General features: G+C 33.5%; 2 protein-coding genes across 2 annotated transcripts in view; both read left to right on the top strand.

Annotated features, from left to right (window-relative positions):
- The window catches only part of LOC138326174 (HEAT repeat-containing protein 1-like), a 34495-nt gene extending 31234 nt beyond the window's left edge, over positions 1 to 3261 (top strand). The window contains 4 exon segments of the mRNA XM_069272302.1: positions 510 to 667; positions 1558 to 1716; positions 2175 to 2283; positions 2793 to 3261. Of these exon segments, the coding sequence (XP_069128403.1) occupies positions 510 to 667; positions 1558 to 1716; positions 2175 to 2283; positions 2793 to 2881 (515 nt within the window). The 3' untranslated portion in view covers positions 2882 to 3261.
- Positions 3262 to 6779: 3518 nt separating this feature from the next.
- LOC138324852 (DEP domain-containing mTOR-interacting protein-like) lies at positions 6780 to 18694 on the top strand. Its single transcript, XM_069270035.1, has 9 exons — positions 6780 to 7059; positions 9219 to 9397; positions 10111 to 10228; positions 11019 to 11194; positions 11707 to 11895; positions 12417 to 12533; positions 13028 to 13098; positions 16005 to 16109; positions 17175 to 18694. The coding sequence occupies exons 1-9, from the start codon at positions 6977 to 6979 to the stop codon at positions 17313 to 17315; spliced, it is 1179 nt and encodes a 392-aa protein (XP_069126136.1). The 5' UTR covers positions 6780 to 6976; the 3' UTR covers positions 17316 to 18694.
- The last annotated feature ends 605 nt before the right edge of the window (positions 18695 to 19299 follow it).

Below are 19299 nucleotides of genomic sequence, written 5' to 3'. Positions count from 1 at the left end.
GATCATGATGACAAGGTTAATGTGTCTAACATTTCTTGAGTTTTCAAAACCTGGCATTCCATAAAATACAAATAATCATTTTATCTTTTTAACCTTCATTAAGAAAGCAAATATCCTCCACCGCTGACAAATGTATTTTTTTCACTATCAAAATCAGAAGGAGACAATTTAGTATTTTTTTTTTCAGTTACAAAAGTTACTTACTTTACACCATTACCACCACTGAAAAGTTTTAGCTTCGAATTTTACTTCAAGTTAAAAATATGAAATATATTTATTTGCATCCCGAAAAAATTCCGTGGCACTATATCCTATATGGTATGAAGTACTGATTTTGCATGCCCCAAAGGCAAAATAAATTATTTTTTTGTGTTAATTAGGCATATATATACACGATTAGACACCAATTAATGTTCAAATGACGAATATCATTTTTGCTCTGTCAGCGGTGGAGCATCTTTAAGAAAGCAAATATCCACAACTGTACAACTTTCCATGTCTATGTTTAGAAAAGGGATACTTTGGGAAGGGGAAGCCGTATCGCCGAATGTCCCATCAGCTACTGATCCATGTGTTTAACTGTCTACACAAGTGTTTCCTCTATGATACCGAGGGATTCCTTAACAAAGAGCGCTTTGACTGCCTGATGCAGCCACTGATAGACCAGGTAACAAACATGAATTATATTGTATATTCTGATTTTTTAATCCTCATGTTCTCTTTCATATCATGTCATGTTAATTTGTGTTCTGATTTGATAGTATAAGTGAATGCAGGGTAATTACATATTTTTTGAGTTAGACACAAACTTATTATGGACATTACCAAGTGTGAATTATTACTTTGTTACTTAATATGTCCACATAACCATTGTAGAAAACAACAAGGAGAAACTGGTAAAAGATCAAAGATTAAAGTGAATATTCAGGAAAAGAAAACCAGCCTGCATTTGTTTTCCTTCTGAAAGTCCTTACATATCAAAATGACGGTCAAGTTCTACTTACATTGAACAATTTTGACCATTGACACTTTTGAAATGCCCTATGTAAATTTAGCAAGGTTCTGAAAATAAATTACCTAACTCTTTGAAAACATGGTTACGTAGAAATTTCAGACATAGCCAGCCTGGAGGACATTTTAGGATTCCTGAAATATAAATTAATTTCTTTGCATGCAGAGCAATTTGATGGGAAATTTTATTTTTCTATTTCATAAGAAATTCTTCTGGATATATTAACACCATTTTAACCTACTTAAGCCATCTTTAGCCTGACTATTCACTCTAAAAATTCAATATTAATATACTGCTTATTATGAAAATTACCCTTGGTATATGCCCTCACCTAATTCTACAGAGGGGTTGGTAGGTCCATTTACATTTATAGTAAATACTAGTTACACATATTCATTCTCTGTACATTCAGATTATATTTTAGAGCAAAATGAATATGATATAAATACTAAAGACAAGTCCTAAATTTGAAATATCAGATAAGAATCAGAAGTCCAGATTTATCGACAGTATACATTAAATATTTGATCTGAATGGTATTGTAGCTGGATAACACTGGCCGTAGTGAGAATTTGTACAGAAAGCGTGTTGACCATCACCTTGTACCCTGCCTTGTACAAATGGCCGTCGCTGTACAAGACGACTCCCTGTGGAAAACTCTCAACTACCAGATCCTGCTCAAGACCAGGCATGAGGAACCAAAGGTATCATATCTCTTGCATCATTTATGTAATAATGTTATAAACATTACAAATTAAACATAATAAACCAGCATATACAAATAAATTTGGTAATGTGATCCATATAGTTACATAGCATTGTGACAATAATAATCATCTTCATCTGAACTCATAGTAAACTCTTTTATGACAATGTAGGTTAGCTGAAGATATATAAATACTAGCCTGAGAGAAGTTGGAACAAAATGTTCTGTAAATCTTTTCTTCTTGGTCAATATTTGAAAAGGTGGTTGGCTAAGCAGGTAAACGTTTATGCGATTTTAATCAGAAAAAAACAAAATGACATTGTAACAAAATTAAGATATTACGATTTAGATAAAAGTGTATGTATAATCACATTTGCAAATTAGTCTGCCAATTAGCGAAAATGTTGTGTGATACTATGAAAACATTGCTTTACAAGTCTTCAATATGTATTATAGGTGCGATTAGGAGCTTTGAATGCCGTGGATCAGCTACACAAGAAACTGGGAGAGGACTACTTAGGGCTCCTGCCCGAGACTATCCCATTCCTGGCTGAATTGATGGAAGGTTAGTATAATTACTAGGAGTTTATCATAACGATCATGTAATGCCTGGCTTTAAGAAAGCTTTCAGATTATATAGAAAATATCAATAAAACTTCGGAGAAAAACCAAACAAGTGTCTCATAGTATCAGATATATTGAACTTTGCACTACAGATAAAAAGAAAATGTATGAAAAATGTATAGACTACTGTATGGTTGCTAATATCCGTGGGGTTTTTAATTTTGCTAAATTTGCAGATCCATCCAAAATTATGAAATTTAATACCCTGCAAAATTGATCTAAGTCGTGGTTTTTCGCATTATAGCCTGTTGTAAGAATTATACTTTCAAAGGCAATAGTACCGAGATAATTGGCGAAATATAACCCCTAGCAAATAAGGTCCAAACAGAAAATCAGATCAGAGATTAAAGTATATTTTAAAGTAAAGTCTGCCAATAAGAGGGTTACAAAATATAATGCAGTTTTATAGCAATGAATATAACAAGCTGACTTACATTGTATTTGTCATAGATGAGTGTGAAGAAGTGGAGAAGGAATGCCAGGCGGTCATTGGAGAGATGGAGAAAACCCTAGGAGAACCACTACAGAAATACTTCTAGATAGCGATCACTACAGAAATACTTTTAGATATCAATCTCTACAGAATGATTTGGGACATTCCATTGAATTTTACAAGAGAAGTACTTGTTGATATTTCCGTTATAGACTTTACTACATTTAGACGTCCGTTGTGATGTTTATGTCACTAGATCCATTGGCTAAATTATTCAATGCTGATTTTTTTTATATCCCTGGAAGCTGAGGGGTTGTATTGTACACCAAATTGTCCATTCAGATGAATTGATTTGTTGGAAATTTTTATCTTTTGTTTAAACAAAACTTAAGCTGTTTAAAGACTTTCTGATGTACATGGTTATCGCATAATTCTGTATAAACCGACTGAATTGTTTAAGAAATAAAATTATATTTTGCAAACATATTTTGAGTATTATTCTCCTGATGAATAATAGGACTGTTCGTCATTTTTGGCCATTTGTCATCAGATAACGGGCTATTCAAATTATCCTTTGCCTGTGGCCAAGCAATAGCAAGGTAGAGCAGCAAAATTGAGAGAGACTGAGTCACATCAACGATATAGGTGTACCAGGAAAGTTAAACGTGTGACAATCCAACAATGACTTCTTCCACAGCTATCCAGGTCACTTATGGTATAAGATATTTTCCTATAAAATGTGAAGAATGTAAAAAAGGTCTGCTTCAGAGACGTCAGGGTTCCTCAGTGCTTCTCGCCAACAAGACTGATAAATGTGTATCAAAACTAAAATTCTGAAAAACGTCATTGTTCAAGACGGGAAGCAATACTTGTTACAAAACTCTGACTCTAGAGATGAGAAAGTAAGACTAGCAGGAGTATATGTTAAAACTGGAAGAAAGTGGTCAGCCAGCAAGGCAGTAACTGAGGCATACAATGACATTGTATGAACAGTTTGTGAGAAGGAAAGATGCTTATGCACAAAGATATCGGACAAGAAGAATCCAAAAGTGAAAATGAGTGGTGAAGAGAGTATCTATCCAGAATTTGAAGAGAGAAACTGTCCTGGGCTGAGATAAATACACACTGTTCAGCCTAGTAACTGCCTATGATGATCTCTCAAACCAAAACAAAAAAAATTTCACATATGGAGACTAGTGAACTATCACACATGCCATCAGTCAAAAGCCTAACACAAATCTTCTCTTCATGTGAATTGGCACTCTGGTTCAAGATCGATATACATAAAGGCATGCTCAGGTGCTTGGCATCTTGCAGAAATCTGGGAGAGGAAGAAGGCGGCAAGGGGAACACAGAAATGGCCATCATTTATCCGGTTCTTAAAAGAGGGACAAACAGCAGAGAAAACACCAAATATCAACTTTCGATGGATGGTCTGGCAGGAATGAAACTTCCTTGAGGAGATTGGCCTCTCGAAGACACGCCTGCCTTTGGAGTATTCGGCACACTGGGACGGCGAGGAAGACTTCCATGAGAGAGTTGAAAAAGGAGGCAGATATAGCTTTCTGTTGGCTGTGGATGTTGAGAGGCAAGAGACGCAGGAAGCCAACCGTCGGAGACTAGAGAGAGTAGGGACTAATCACTCCTAGTGACCAAGTATTCGGAGAGAGTTCCTCCAGGATAAGGGTTGAAACCTTCAAAGATCAATGGACCACTTGGCTGATGACGATGACGGTTGAGCAACAATACTGACAGCTGAATTCAGGTACTATTTCAGTACTTTTCAAAAGCACCGAAAACGATTTCATATGATTCTTCCTTAGTTGTGCATATTGCATTTTGAAACCATTAAGAAAATAACTTATCTAACAAACCGTCATCAATGGTTTTGAAGTTTCATAGGCGGCATCCCTTTTTTGTGCTTAGTTAAGTATATTTCCTTTTGAGGCCACCAGAATACAACTTGGCCAAGATCAAGATAATTTTGACAATGGAAGTTTGTTATTGCTTATTCTCAGATCTCACAAATGGCTTTTTCTATTTTTTATATCCATATTTAAGGATTGATCTTCATTTTGATTGCGTACAGTGAACCCCGATAAAAAATATCCCAGTTGTTTCAATATTCGATGGTTATCTTATATGATAATTTTCAATTGATATGTCTATTTTCATGCTCAAATAATATCAAAATTATGATTTTCGTGATGACACATCAACTTCAATAGATAGTTAATTACTCTTCCGCCTCTTTTGTCTTCATTTTCGTGACGAAATGCCTGAAGTTGGTTCGATATGTAATCGTGATTGTTATTTTAATTATATCTCAATGATATTGTATCTCATCATTAAGATAATGGCTCTAAGCCGACAACCAATCATCAAACCCGTACTGCATTTATCATGCAAACAGCTACAATGCGGAAGAAAAAACACATTACGAGAGCAAAATGGTAGTAACCCTCTCCTAAATATACAATATCAGTACACAATAGAGCAGAATGATGATAGTGATAAATACTGTAAACCAAGCCTATTTTAATAGAAGATTAAATTTATCATATTTCGCGATTAATTAAAAAACGCAAAAATAAAATAAAAAAATAAAAATAAAAACCGCGATGATAAATCGCTGCGAACATGTTTCAAGCACAGAACAATGCGAGTCTACATCAAATTATATTTATGTTAGGTATAAAGACGCGGAAATATGATTTACTGAAGTCACATTGTAGAAACAAAAATATATAAACAAAACTCTAATTACGCACGCGCCGCTGACTCAAAACTATCAATACAAAAATGATGAAAATTAAGTTCTAGATCTAAGTCGCATTAATACAATATTAAATAATAACACGTGAGTGGTACAATGTAGTTAACAAATTCAAAATAAGTCACATTACGAAAAATCTTGATAAAGTTGGATTCACATTTCTAATTCACTTAAGTAGTGGACGTTATATTGATCTAACTATGTCACAATTCTGAAACAAAACTACTAAAGATAACAAAATAATATAATTGATAGACGAAATAATAGATTTACATTAACTCTCTAAAAGTATTAATGGTTGAAATGTTCATATCAACGTCAGCATTTAACCACTTCATGTTTTTCATACCTACGTGTCCATGTGTTCCGGAGGAGTTAGAGTCGGCTTTAACGATATGCAAATCTAAATCTACGTCGCACTCTAAAATGAGAAACACATAATATAATCCTGACAACAATTTTGACTGTGTTTTGTGGATTTTAATAAACTGCAAAATTACTGTAGTTGTTTTCATTTGCTAGAAATTATTCTTATGTAAAACTTTCTTCTGTAAAAACTAATACAATGATAATCGATGCTTTGATGATGGTGCGCTGTTTTGGTGTGAATGGCTTGTATTAAACGTTGAAGTCAATTTAAAAAGAGCAGATATAGCCGAAACACTGTCCAGAGAGTGTTCCCAGCTAGGAGATGAACCACGATCCAAACGATCAGCAGTGTCAAATACAAATGTAGCCTGCAAGTCATATATTGGTGAGTTGACTCCTTAAGGTTCTTTAAGACTAGATATTTATAATAAAATATTAAACATAAAAAATCTCAATGTTAACGAAAAATGTTACTTTTAGCATTCCTCTCAGACCATATATACAAATTTCTTTTACAAATACAATCTTTATTGACACCCAAACATTTAAATGGAAAACAAAGAAAAGTCGTTACATTTACTAACATTGGAATAAAAATTGTCACATTTACTAACACTAGTAGAAAAATCGTTACATTTACTAATACTTGAATGAAAATCGCTATATTTACTAACACTAGAATAAAAATCATAACATATTTACTAACACTAGAATACAAATCGTTACATTTACTAACGCTAGAATAAAAATCGTCACATTTACTAACACTTGAATAAAAATCGTTACATTTACTAACACCAGAATAAACGTTACATTTACTAACACTTGCCTCTCAAGTAAACAAATAGATATGAAGATCACCAGTGATTTGACCGCCAATGATTATATGACCTGTATTTATTATATCGGGTGCAGCTTGATAACAGATAGATGTTGACCTTCCTTCTATCAGATTTATTACTCATCTGTATCGTCATACTCCACCTACACCTGTGTCTACCTCTCACAGTGAAGACATACCTATAATTTAGTTATTAGGGGACAAGACGTGCAGCCATGGAGGCCGGAGGGACGGAAAGGGAAAGAACCCACAGTTTCTCCGAAAAACATGAAATCTATCTAATTGGAGAGCAATTAAGGTATTTTTCAATCTGATATTCTTTGGTTTTATGAGCGATCACTAAATCAAAATGTTTTTTCGAACGTCAACTTACTTCAGGTGATATAAATACCCAAAATTGTTTAAACCGCAAAAAATGTTTATTTCTATGTTCACAATTTATTATGGATAATGTGTGATAGAAAGTTGAAAACGGAAAAAACAACTACATGAATGTTATTGCACCGTTACAAAGAAGTCTACGTGACAAGCAACATTAAGATGATGTTGCTTCTGCACTGTGGGTTTTTCGGAAGTTTGAATAATAATTTCTATTATAAACAGTAATGTCATATAATGGTATATGGGTACCGTTGACTGAAATTGTGCTTCAAAATGTTGTGTGAAACGAATAGAAAAAAAGGAAATTGATCAAGGCCTAGTTCAATGTAAATAAGTAATTTGCCTTGTCCGCGCGTTTTATTTGCTTGAAACCAGATTGACAATAAAAATAATTTACAAGGATGTGATAAGAATTCTAATAATTCTCATATGCTTTATTTGCTTGAAATTAAATGGAATAACATTTAGAGAACTTAAAATATGCGATATCATTCTTCAAATCGTGAAGATGAGAGTTGATTTGTTACCGCAATATGCTGATGTCAACAAAGGGTGTGAGTAAGATTAGGATATTATAAACACAGCAGTATATTTATCGTTGTGTAGATATAAAATGTATACCATAGATACTAACAATGGCACGTGTCGGAGAAACGTGACAATTAAACACGGAGTTTACGGCTGCTCTCTGAATGATGAATGATGCTTTGGGTTACGATAAATGATACTTCTGGTCTTTGTAGATTATGATTATCTAGCAGAAGTATCCAAATATCCATATCAAAATCTAGAAATCAGTTTGAAATCGGCTTCTATTATGCTATAAAACATTGTAAACATTTTAATGCTTATTGTGAAAAGAGCATTGTCCAACCATTGATAAAAGACTTATCTTGTTTTCCTGATTTCGTCTTTCTTTTGACTAGACTTGGCCAGTCTGGTGACCCACAAGGCACCTGATTGAGTGCCGTCATTATTTTGACTAGACTTTTCTGGATGTTGTGTTTCTACTTTTGACTAAACTTGCATTGTCTGGTTGCTCATATTTTCCTATCTTGCTTTTGTCTAGACTTGCACTGTCTGGTGATCCATATGACTCCCGACTGTTGTCTGTCTTTTGGCTAGACGTACAATGTCTGGAGCGAAAGTCATCAGACACGTGTCTGGTGTTGAGCATGTTTGCTTCGTGTTAGTAAACGTTTTCTGATCACGTGATATACTTTGTTTGGACGTCTGGTTCAACACGTGATATAGATTGTTGTCTCTTGTAATTTGATGTTTTCTTTTCTACTTTCGATTCAATAGTTCTTTTTAAGATGTACAATATACGCATGTATTTTGCTTGGTAACTTTTTTTCAATATCAATAAAATCGGCATTATTAGTATTAGTAATTAATACATTGGTATTTTAGGGTCACATAACACAAACCAGTGTGATAGAGGAAGGAATATATGCTACAAATCGTATATATACTTCATTAATATACTCTCATTATTCTTAATCCTAATTTTATATCAATTTATAGTATGGTGCCCTTCGAAATATCTTTGTTTCCTTAATTATATCTATACTGCAAAACTGCAAAAGAAGACATTATTTTTCAAGAGCTATGTCCTCTATCTTTAATATTTGTCGCACCAGGTTGCCAGTGGTATAAGTTAGTAGAATTTGATTATTTTTGAAATATAATTAAATCAGAAATTATGGAATCAGTGGGTTTTGAAATTTTATTATAATATTTTGTTGATATTCTCGTTATGTACATCTAACAAAGATGATACAATTCATGTTTCAATTGTTTCTTTAAAATATCTATGTAGGTTGTAAAGTTTCTAAATGAAGTGATTGGGATCTACACATTCTAAACCCCGTTGAACCGCTACCTTGTTATTTCGCCAAAATCGGCACTGGACAAAATGCGGCGGTATTACGGGGTACTACTGTGCTTGTTTCTATAGAAATTATTTAATATGTATACAATTATGTGTATTGATAAGTCGCAATATTAACTGGCTTCTCTATTTAATATTTTTATTATTCAGTTGCAATATTTGCTCATTATTTTTTTATTTAGGAGAGATATGAACTCGTCCATGTTGATAAGAGACAGACGGTATCATCTGAGGAACTACCGTCAATGTTTCGCTGGTAACGAGACAGTTGATTGGCTGCTTCGTTGTAAACACTGCTCTTCACGAGCTGCTTCGGTCGCAGGCATGCGCATTCTACAGAATCACGGAATCTTCCATCACGGTAGGTACAATAGATTTTAGAAGTTTCCTACAATAAACTAGAAACATTTAGAAACATTTAGAAAAGAAAAAAAAACACGAACAGTTCAGTGATTTCAAAAGAGGATATTAATCATCATTAATTGTTTTCGATTTTGTTTCCTTTCTTTAGTATACATTATATGATTTGAGAAAAAAAATATCAGGTTTTTTTTTTGAAATCCAAAGACTGACTGTATTTACATTTCCGCGTTGATAAGATTTATTTTCATAGTCTTCTCACAACAATTTTCACCTGAAGACGTATCACTAAAATTTCGTGAATCTGGGTTGGTAGTAGGGTACAATGTGATGACATAAAGACAATACCCTTCATAAGACCCCCCTGGGCGCTACAACAAGTCTAATAATTAACGATTAATGAAAATGCATGTATGTTTTCGTGAAGGTATCCCAAAATTATACATGTAGATAATTTTCATATTTGTATAGGGTCTGTTATCATCAATTAAGTGGAGGGACTGTGGATGCAAGCCGCAGTTAACACTTGTTATTAAAAAAACTTGATCTTAAAATTGTCATAGAACTCAAGATAAACATAATCCTTACCAGTTATGTGAATAATGCAGTCATGCATCTGAATTTGGTAAAAAAAATCCAACTGAAATCGAAACAAAAATGTAACCTTTCATCGATGTAAATATGAATGTTGACACTAAAGCTTACTTGTTTCAGTATGTGATGATCACACATTCAAAGACGACCAACTGTTCTATAGATTTAGACGTGACGACGATACGTCGGCCGACAAAGATCTTACGCTATTCTATACGGGGATACAAATATATCTCAGGTACGCTCTTAGATATAAATTATTTTGCACAGAAACAAGAAAAACTAAAAAAATATTTCAAACAAGCGCAAAACGGGAATCAGAATAGTCCAAAGTAGATTTTAAAATGCTCCACCGCCGACAGAGCATAAATGATAATCACTATTTGAACAATAATTGGTGTTAAAACGTGTATATAGATGTCTAATTAACACAGAAAATAATGTAAAAAAAGAACATTTTGCTTTTAATGGATGCGCATTCAGTACTTTATTCAAGACATGGTGTCATGGATTTTATTCGGGACTTAATTAATTAGTTTAGTACATTTATTCTGAGGTAAAACTAGAAGCTCAAACTTTCCAAAGGTGGTAATAGTGTAAAATACGTCACTTCTCTAACTGAAGACAAACAGTAATTGGTCTGCTCCTGTTTTTCTATATGTTAGCGATGTAGCATCTTTAATGATTTAATAAATATTCTTATTCATGAAATCATTTTTTTTTTTTTTTTTTTTGCAATTATGAAAGATGAAATGAAAAAATAAACTAATAACTTCCAATTATGGTATAGCATATATATGATTTACCATGAAGTAATTACGAAATTAAACATTGAGTGCACTAATGGTGTATAAAGTTGTCATTAAATAAGATTTTGATTAGATTTATCAAACACACTTTACCTAAACACGATATATGCCTGTACTGTATAAGATTTTTTGAAGATATATCATATATCGTGTTTAGGTAAAGCGTGGTATAGTCAAATGTAATAATTTGCTGTAAGCCATTTCCATCTATGATTTCAGAATGACAAAGAAGAAAGGACTAGTAAGTGATTTCGTTCATGCAGGTCAGACATATCACAATGCCTTTATGGGGTCAAAGTTCGTGGAGTGGCTGACTGGTCAAAAAGAGGCTGTCACACGTGAGGACGCCATTTATCTCGGACGCCAGCTACTGGAAAACAACATCATTCGTCACGGTACAATTAATTGATTGGAAATGTTTTAAAATAATTAGAAATTATGAACTTGATGATTTTGAACTGTGAAATGCAGGTTAAACCCTATGGCTTTTCACGATTAGTAAAATTAATGTAATAAAACAGAAATTTAAGTGGAAGAATTAGACTTAACTGTTCAAAATATGTCAATGACTTATTCAAAATAAGCCTATAACTCGTTCATAAGCTTTCTTAACCTTCTCAAAATCTATAACCCATCAAAATCCCCTAAAATCTCGATCATAAGCCGTGGCTTATATTTTTTGGTAGGCTTATTTTCAAAAACCATCGACTTATTCAAAATACGCCAAGCATTCTTTAAAATCTGTTGATAATCTTTTCAAATATTACATGTTATGGCGCTCTTATGAAGATATTTGGCACTGTAGTAGATCATTAAAACAGCAAAAAGATGCTTTTTGAAAAACATAAATGAACTTGCCTTTGTATTAAAGTTCTCTAGTTTGTAAAAATTGAGGTTTCCATTTCAGTGACAGACGATCATCACTTTAGGAATGCTGAATCTCTCTTTTACCAATTCTCTATCGACTTTGATCGTCGACGTGTTCTCTCTGATGTGTTTAAATTACCGGCCACAATGAGTCGTCTCTCCCCAGTCAGACTGTCCTTCTCTGTGGATTCACACGATGAACATTCTGTGATGCCAAAGCCTATCACTCGTACGTATACTGTCATTGATAATTTATTCTCATTGAAAATAAAACATTAAGTTTCATTCGTAAATACTCTTTCATAAATAATATCATCATATAAACATTAAATAAAACATTAAGTTTGATATTCAATGATATATTTACAATGAAACCTGACTTAGTGACCACCTCTCTATAAGGACCACTTGCCTATTAAAACCACTTTCTTAGAACTTCAAATGGCCATTTATAACGCAATCGGCCTGTGCAAGTAGACCACTTGACTATAGAGACCACTTTTCCTTTCCCCTTGGGTGGTCTTTATTGACAGGTTTGACTGCTTCCTTGAAATATACATCTATATCTGCACGATGTTTTTAGAAATTGGTTCCGTTCAGCTTAGTTTTAGTTTCTGTATCTGAAGTATTTGTTGGCTTTTAAGGTTATTTTAAGATTTTGATAAAGCATATTTAGTAATAATTGAAAGTTGATACAAGATTTCACTATAAATAGCCTAGCTGATGTATGTGCTTGTATTCTGCTGATAGATAAGGAGGATAGAGACGATGTCTATACCGGCTCATTCGATCGGAGTGGGTCTGGTTCCTGGTCCTCCGACAATGAACAAGGCATCGACACTAGGGAGCTAAACGCTCCAAAATCAGGTAGGATCTGCTGGATAGATATATTGGTATTTACTGTATAACGAAATGCAGCTGGACATTTACTCATATTTCTCACATTAACTATCTCACATGAAATAAATGTGGATACTTTTATTGGTTGTCTGGAACTTCCAAATTCAAACTAGTTTGAGGGTTGATATGGTCGTGATTAGTCTTAAAAGAATGATAACAATTCATGTTTCAATATACAATAAAATGTATTATATTTCGTTTTATTGATGGCTATAGGTCCATCAAAACTGCGAAAGCAAAAGAGCAACTTCAATAGCTTACAAAATAAGGACTGTAAAAATTATTTCGGTTTGAAGAATATGCTATCGAATAAATTACATCTTCATCAATTTGCATATTTCATCATCGTATACATTGTAACTTTTTTTAATTACATCAAAACGATTTAGAATTTTAAATATTTGGAAAATTGATGAATTCAGTCGTATTTATGAGTTATGGCGATTTATCATTAATTACAGTAATGTTACGGCAGGCCACAGCAGACGAACTGGAATCACTAGACACGCCATACATCAAACATAGAATGAGAGTAAGTATCATAGTGTCAATACTTCAAAGAAAGGGTACTTCCTTCCAAACAGCAACAAAACTTACTTCCCTAAGATTTTATATTTTCCCTTTTTATACTACCATTCCACTGAGTTCTTTTGCAGTTTCGTCGTTGAAGTGTTCTCATCTATCTTAGTCGCTCCCCTTCGTGAACTGTCAGAGTGAAACAAAGGGAAGTACATCTATCGGTTAACTTTGATAGATCAGAGAAGGCTGACAGAATACATTTTTGTAGGTGGTCTCTTGATGTCCCCCATAACGGTAGCTGTCGTTGACTCGTTATACCCCCGCAACGAAGTTAAAGGGAGGGTGTCATACTGGATGGAGTCGGGTTGTCCGTCTGTCCGTCTATGTCTGTGACACAACTTTGTCCGGAAAAAAATCCTCTAAAACCACTGGACAGATTTTGATAAATTATGGTAGACAAAACCCGGACTTAAAGAGGAGTTGAGTAAAGTATATAGGGCTCTGCAATACCCCCTATTGATAGAGTTATTACTAAATTTGTGCAGCGGGGGTATAAGTAGGGATTTGTCCTCATAAGGTGTTAGCTGATATAGTGTCACATTAATGAACATCCTGTTTGCACTTCAATATAAAAATCTGTCATTCGTCCATCACCCGAGATTTTGGTGTCTCCGTGACAGCCGCCGTTCTGCTATGAACTTTGACTGATGTCTCCTGGACATCGATCCTCATAATCATTTGCGCGAAGATATTAAACATCAAGCAGCATTGATAATGAAACAAAATGTATCATGTATTTAATGATAAGCACTCAGATATGAGCTGGACCATATTTTGATTTATATATCACTACTGTATTGAAAATTGTAGATATGAAGCAATCTGATAAAACATCCATCCCTATATAATAGTTTACGGAACGGTGCAGACATTATTTAGATTTATAAACGTATTTGGACTGTTTACCACTGAATGATGAAATATACATTACTGTTATCCACTTGGGATTTTCCTTCTTTATCTATAAACAGTTGTGAACTGGTCACCCAACACACCCCGGATGTCCCCAATACATCTGATTGTGGGGCTGTATTATCTAGATGACAAGGCACAATTTGATAACATCTAAAGATAGCATATGATGTGACTTTTGTTTACCAACCAAAGGTATATACACATGTATATAATCCAACTGCAAAGTATACGCCGTATCATATAATACGATATGGAATATTTTTATAGCTTGTTGGGTCTATTAGTGATATTTTAAACATACTTTTCCACTGAAAACTATTGTATTAATTCTATTTATGATTGAAACTTGTTTTCAGTCCCATAGCTTCATTAATGTGTAAATATACGTGTTGTTGAAGAATATGTTATTTAAAACGTGCATATTTTTAGCGTAATCTTATTTTAGTGCTAGAAATACTGTGCTGAAATATCATTGCGCCGAGATTACAGCGCCATAGATATACAGCTACTGCGCTAACAGGTTTTTTGCGCTAAAATTGGACTTCAGCACAATAATCACTTTTACAGTATATTGGTCAAGTTAAAGCATTTAGGAGTATATAATTTTTTAAATTATGTATACAATTTTGAATGCCAGATAATGATGCTCCAACGATCTTCAATTTTAGAAATAGGAGAGGACTGTACCGAAGTATTTCGCTTTCAAGGTTATTTAGGTTTACATAGGTCATCCGTCAATGATAGGTTATGGTCAGTGCTAGGTCATATAATTACACAATAACTCTTGTGTACTGTCTTCCTGGTGACGTGCTTACCTGAGTATCACTTCATAGTGCTGATAGGTTACAAGACTCACGTTACTGTCACCGATGGACCTATAACTCTTATATTGCTGAAATATGGCATGCGTACGGGTTGGACGAAAAATAATCGGAATTAAATGTAGTTATTGTCACCTTGACGCAATATCTAACATTTAGGAGTTTTGAAAGGTTTTCATTGCATAAATTTTATGACGAAAAAAAGTCTTGATACTGAAGATAATCGAAGTCTTGTCAAATAAGGGGAAATGATTAAAATAGTTATGCTAAATACAAATGTATTTCCATTTTATTTATTGATTCTTTTTTATTTATTTATTTTTTTATTTTTTTTTATTTTTTTTTTGCAGGATATAATTTTATATGCACTCTTCTGCATAAGCTGTTAGATTGCATTTGCTAAGATTCTCCTCTGTATCTAGGATTTCGAAACGCCAGAGATTTTGGTGTAACTATCTTTAAATCCCTCGGTGTTACTGTCTATATCAATTTCAACTCAAAGTCTTTGATTTTTAAGATACATATCTCCAGTAGCAAATCGCTGAATAACGGTTACATTTATAGTTTGGCCAATGTCTCTCTCTTGTAATGAATTAAAAATAATCTGTAGTGATTTTAGTGGATAAAGCATAATGGGTAATTTGCAAATACGTACTTGATATCAATAGTCGTATGCTATCAAGATTGAACAAGAACAATTATCCGTAGAACTGTCCAACGAAACGAAGCCAGAATTAGAGTAAGGGTAACAAATCTTTTTTTTTTTTGGTTTATTATGTCTTCGTCCTATTAACCACCAAGGTCATTTCAGGAAGACCTCCCGTATACAATGTATGTGGTAATCTGTTTATGTGAAATGCGAGGTGCGTGTTTTGGGAGACTGTGGTTTATTCGTGTTGTGTAGTGGAACTATTGCCCCGTTTATAGTGCTATATCACTGAAGCATGCCGCCGAAGACACCAAGCAACACACCCCACTTTATACTAACAACAGGAAACAGTTTTTTTTTTAAACTTTCGTACCATTTTCACGTCAAAAGTAACATCAATTTAACTACAATTTTGAATCCTGTTGTAGATTACCAGTGACATCAATTTAACTAGCATTTTATATTGTGTTTCAGATTATCAGTGACTCCGTGGGTTACGGGTTTGTGTTACGAGGTGATGGTCCTACCTACGTCCAGACGGTAGATCCCACCGGTCCTGCCGCCTCGGCGGGACTGAAGGTAAGGAAATCCATTATGGTCATCATATATGATAATGTTTTTATAACATAAGTTTTACATATATGTATGTATTCTCAGAATGCTTAACTGAGTGTGTTACAAGAAAATAAAAATAAATCTTCTACTTGATAGAAAATTTATGTGCCGTAACCTTTTTTTCTTCATTAATCTATTGAAATCCATAAGGTTTGGTGAATTAAGCCGTGAAAATCATTCAAATGGCTGCAGATGTTTTATAAACACAGAAATTATGTACTGTAACATTGTTGTTTATTTATAACTTATGTATGTTTAGATGGGAAAATACGTTCAGAAATCACTTTACAATTACTAATTATAATGTAAAAATGTGACATGAAATCGCAAACCACAATTTGGCTTCGTGGTCTGACCGTAGGTACTCATTTCGCTTCACTATATATATCATATGTACATATGGCAGTACTGCAAAAATTATTTTCTTCTCTAATATATAATGAGGTAAAAACGGTATAAAGATAGTGTATTAATAATCTGAAATAAAAGGTCAAAATAAATTCAAACTAAAATCAAAATCATTTCTATGGAATATATATTCAGCCACTATAGGGCCTTCTTCAGCCCAAAATAACATTAACACAACGTGTTCGTCTACATGTTTGTTTACATCTATTGTGCGCAGGTATGACGACGGGTTATTTAATTTCTCTTATTTGTTCTTGTAAAATTAAAACCAATGCATTGAAAGTACTGTAATTTTCGAAATGTGAGTAACTTTTGGTAGTGAATGACGTATTAAAAGATTATCTTGATTCGTGAGTATGAAAAATATGACTCATATAACTTTAACGTATGGCAAGTATCAGAAAATAAGAAAAACATATTTCATCTACTTGATAGAAAATACCTATTTGCAAACAACACGTACTTAAAGTGATATTGGTAACCAAATTGATGGGTTACACCATTTGCAATACTTGTTATTGTTTCGTATATTCACAGGTAGAATATTTACAATGACATATACATTGTACAAAATAAATTATTAAGTGATAGAAGTATTTTTATTAATTTTTCTATCCACAGGTGCGACAGTATGTGTACGCAGTAAATTGTGTGAACGTGTTACGAAAAAACCATAAAGATGTTGGAAGGACTATAATGTCAAACGAAAATGTTCTTGACATCACAGTTCTAACACACAGACGTGACGTCAATAATGTGTGAGTGGCACTATTTATGACATAATATCATAGACACATGTGTTGATTCAGGGAAGCATTATTCATCAGCAGGAGCAAGTACAAAACCGCACTACAGATGTATAAAGAATACTGTGACGTAACAAATGGGAAGTACTTATATGTATCAGTGTGTTCATCACGTCTCTAAATCATGGCAACGTCTGCTACATCACACATATGACGTCATCATTTTCCTCGAGTGTTTTAGTTATCAGAACAAATGGCATTATCCTAGTGGATTGATATATTACCATCCGGAACGATTCATAAATGATTTTCAACAAATGGTTGTCAATATTTGGAGGCTAAACACAGAAAACATAATGTATAAAGTGGGGTACGTTATAATCGTTCATAAGTATAACTGTGATGACATTATGTTGAGAAACTTCGGTAGATCTATTCCGTTTTAAAACGAGAGAGATTCTTAATATATGCGTATCAAGATCATCCATACATATACGCTGATACGCAAAATATTTGTTATACATTTTCATTTGCTATGATATATCAACTGTACTGAAAGTATCCTCCATTTTTTATTTTCTGTGTGCCAAATCCAAATACATTGTAATCCGAACCTTCCAGTCAAAAATTGTTTGATTTTTGACAAGGTGTCTTTTTATATACATTTGCACTTTTAAGATTATTTTAGCATCCAGCGTTTCTTTTTTTTAATTCAGTATTTTTAAATTAAATGATATAATAAAGAACACTCGTACTTCAAATAATAAAAAAGTGAATTAAAAGATAAAGACATTTGTATTTTTTCCAAAGAACCCTTTTAGAATTATGATATATGGAAGATACAATAAAAAAGCATGAATAAAGTACCACTGGGCAAATAGTGAATTCATTTCATTTTCCAATTATTTTATGAATGAAGTTTATTGTCATGTAGATGTACGTAGCTTCTAAACAACAAGGCTTGACAAGCTACGCTTAGCGTACTATTAACTTTTGTTTTCAATAGCGTGAATATCTTGAAAGAAAATTTAGATAAAAATGTTTCCTTTCTCAGTTAATATCAACTTCATATAGTTCATTTATTTGAAAATATAAAAATAAACAATATTTCAACAATTTGATAACGTAATGATTAGGTTAAAAAACAAGTCTATGGGCTTGCATGATAATCTGTTTCCATTTTTCAATTTTGGATTTCAAATTAAATCGATTATAGATTCGACAATATATATACATGTACTTTACTCTATGTTGACGGTAGGTTGTTTATTTGATATCACATGTATATTAATTTCACTTAACCCCTGTCTGATACTCACATATCGGTATTATAATGTCACTTTTTTAAGTTTTATGTTGTTCTAATAAAGTTACGGGTCCTAGACTTTATCTACACTTGCTGATTTTGTCTTTTCTCAAATGAATACAATGTATTGTATATCATGGTGACGCACCTTCATATATCTTCCCCTATTGCATCTTCTAACGTGTTATAATAGAGTATGGGGCCGCGGAGGCCAAATGGTTAATATGTCCCGACATATTACCACAAGCCTTCCACCTCTGGAATGCGGGATGCCCCATGGGGCAGTTGCCAGGTACTGACCGCTTGTCGGTGGTTTTGCTCCGGTTACCCCGGCTTTCCTCCACCAATAAACCTGGAACGTCCTGACATGACTCTGGCTGTTAATAGTACGTTAAAAGAAACAAACCAAGTTTTAATAGCTCAGGGTTGCAGTACAATTGTATAAATCAAATCAAAGGATTCAGTTTATAGTATGACAGTTATCGATGGCCCTGTTGTTCATAGCAAGGTAAGCTTCATCACATGATTAGTGAAATTTTCATTTCTCATTTCTGCAAAACCTGTGGCTATATCTTCTTTGAACTGTACAAGTAGGTGGAGAATGGAATACTGTCAGAATTCTATAAGATTTTGTTATGTTAGTTTTAACCAGATTTATCTCAATTTGGAAATTGTATTTAAACTGTCATTAACC

The sequence above is a fragment of the Argopecten irradians genome, chromosome 6 (assembly GCF_041381155.1).
Source record: "Argopecten irradians isolate NY chromosome 6, Ai_NY, whole genome shotgun sequence".
Classification (NCBI taxonomy): Eukaryota; Metazoa; Mollusca; class Bivalvia; order Pectinida; family Pectinidae; genus Argopecten; species Argopecten irradians.
The sequence above is the reverse complement of the archived record's forward strand: the minus strand, read 5'-3'. Positions and strand labels throughout refer to the sequence as shown.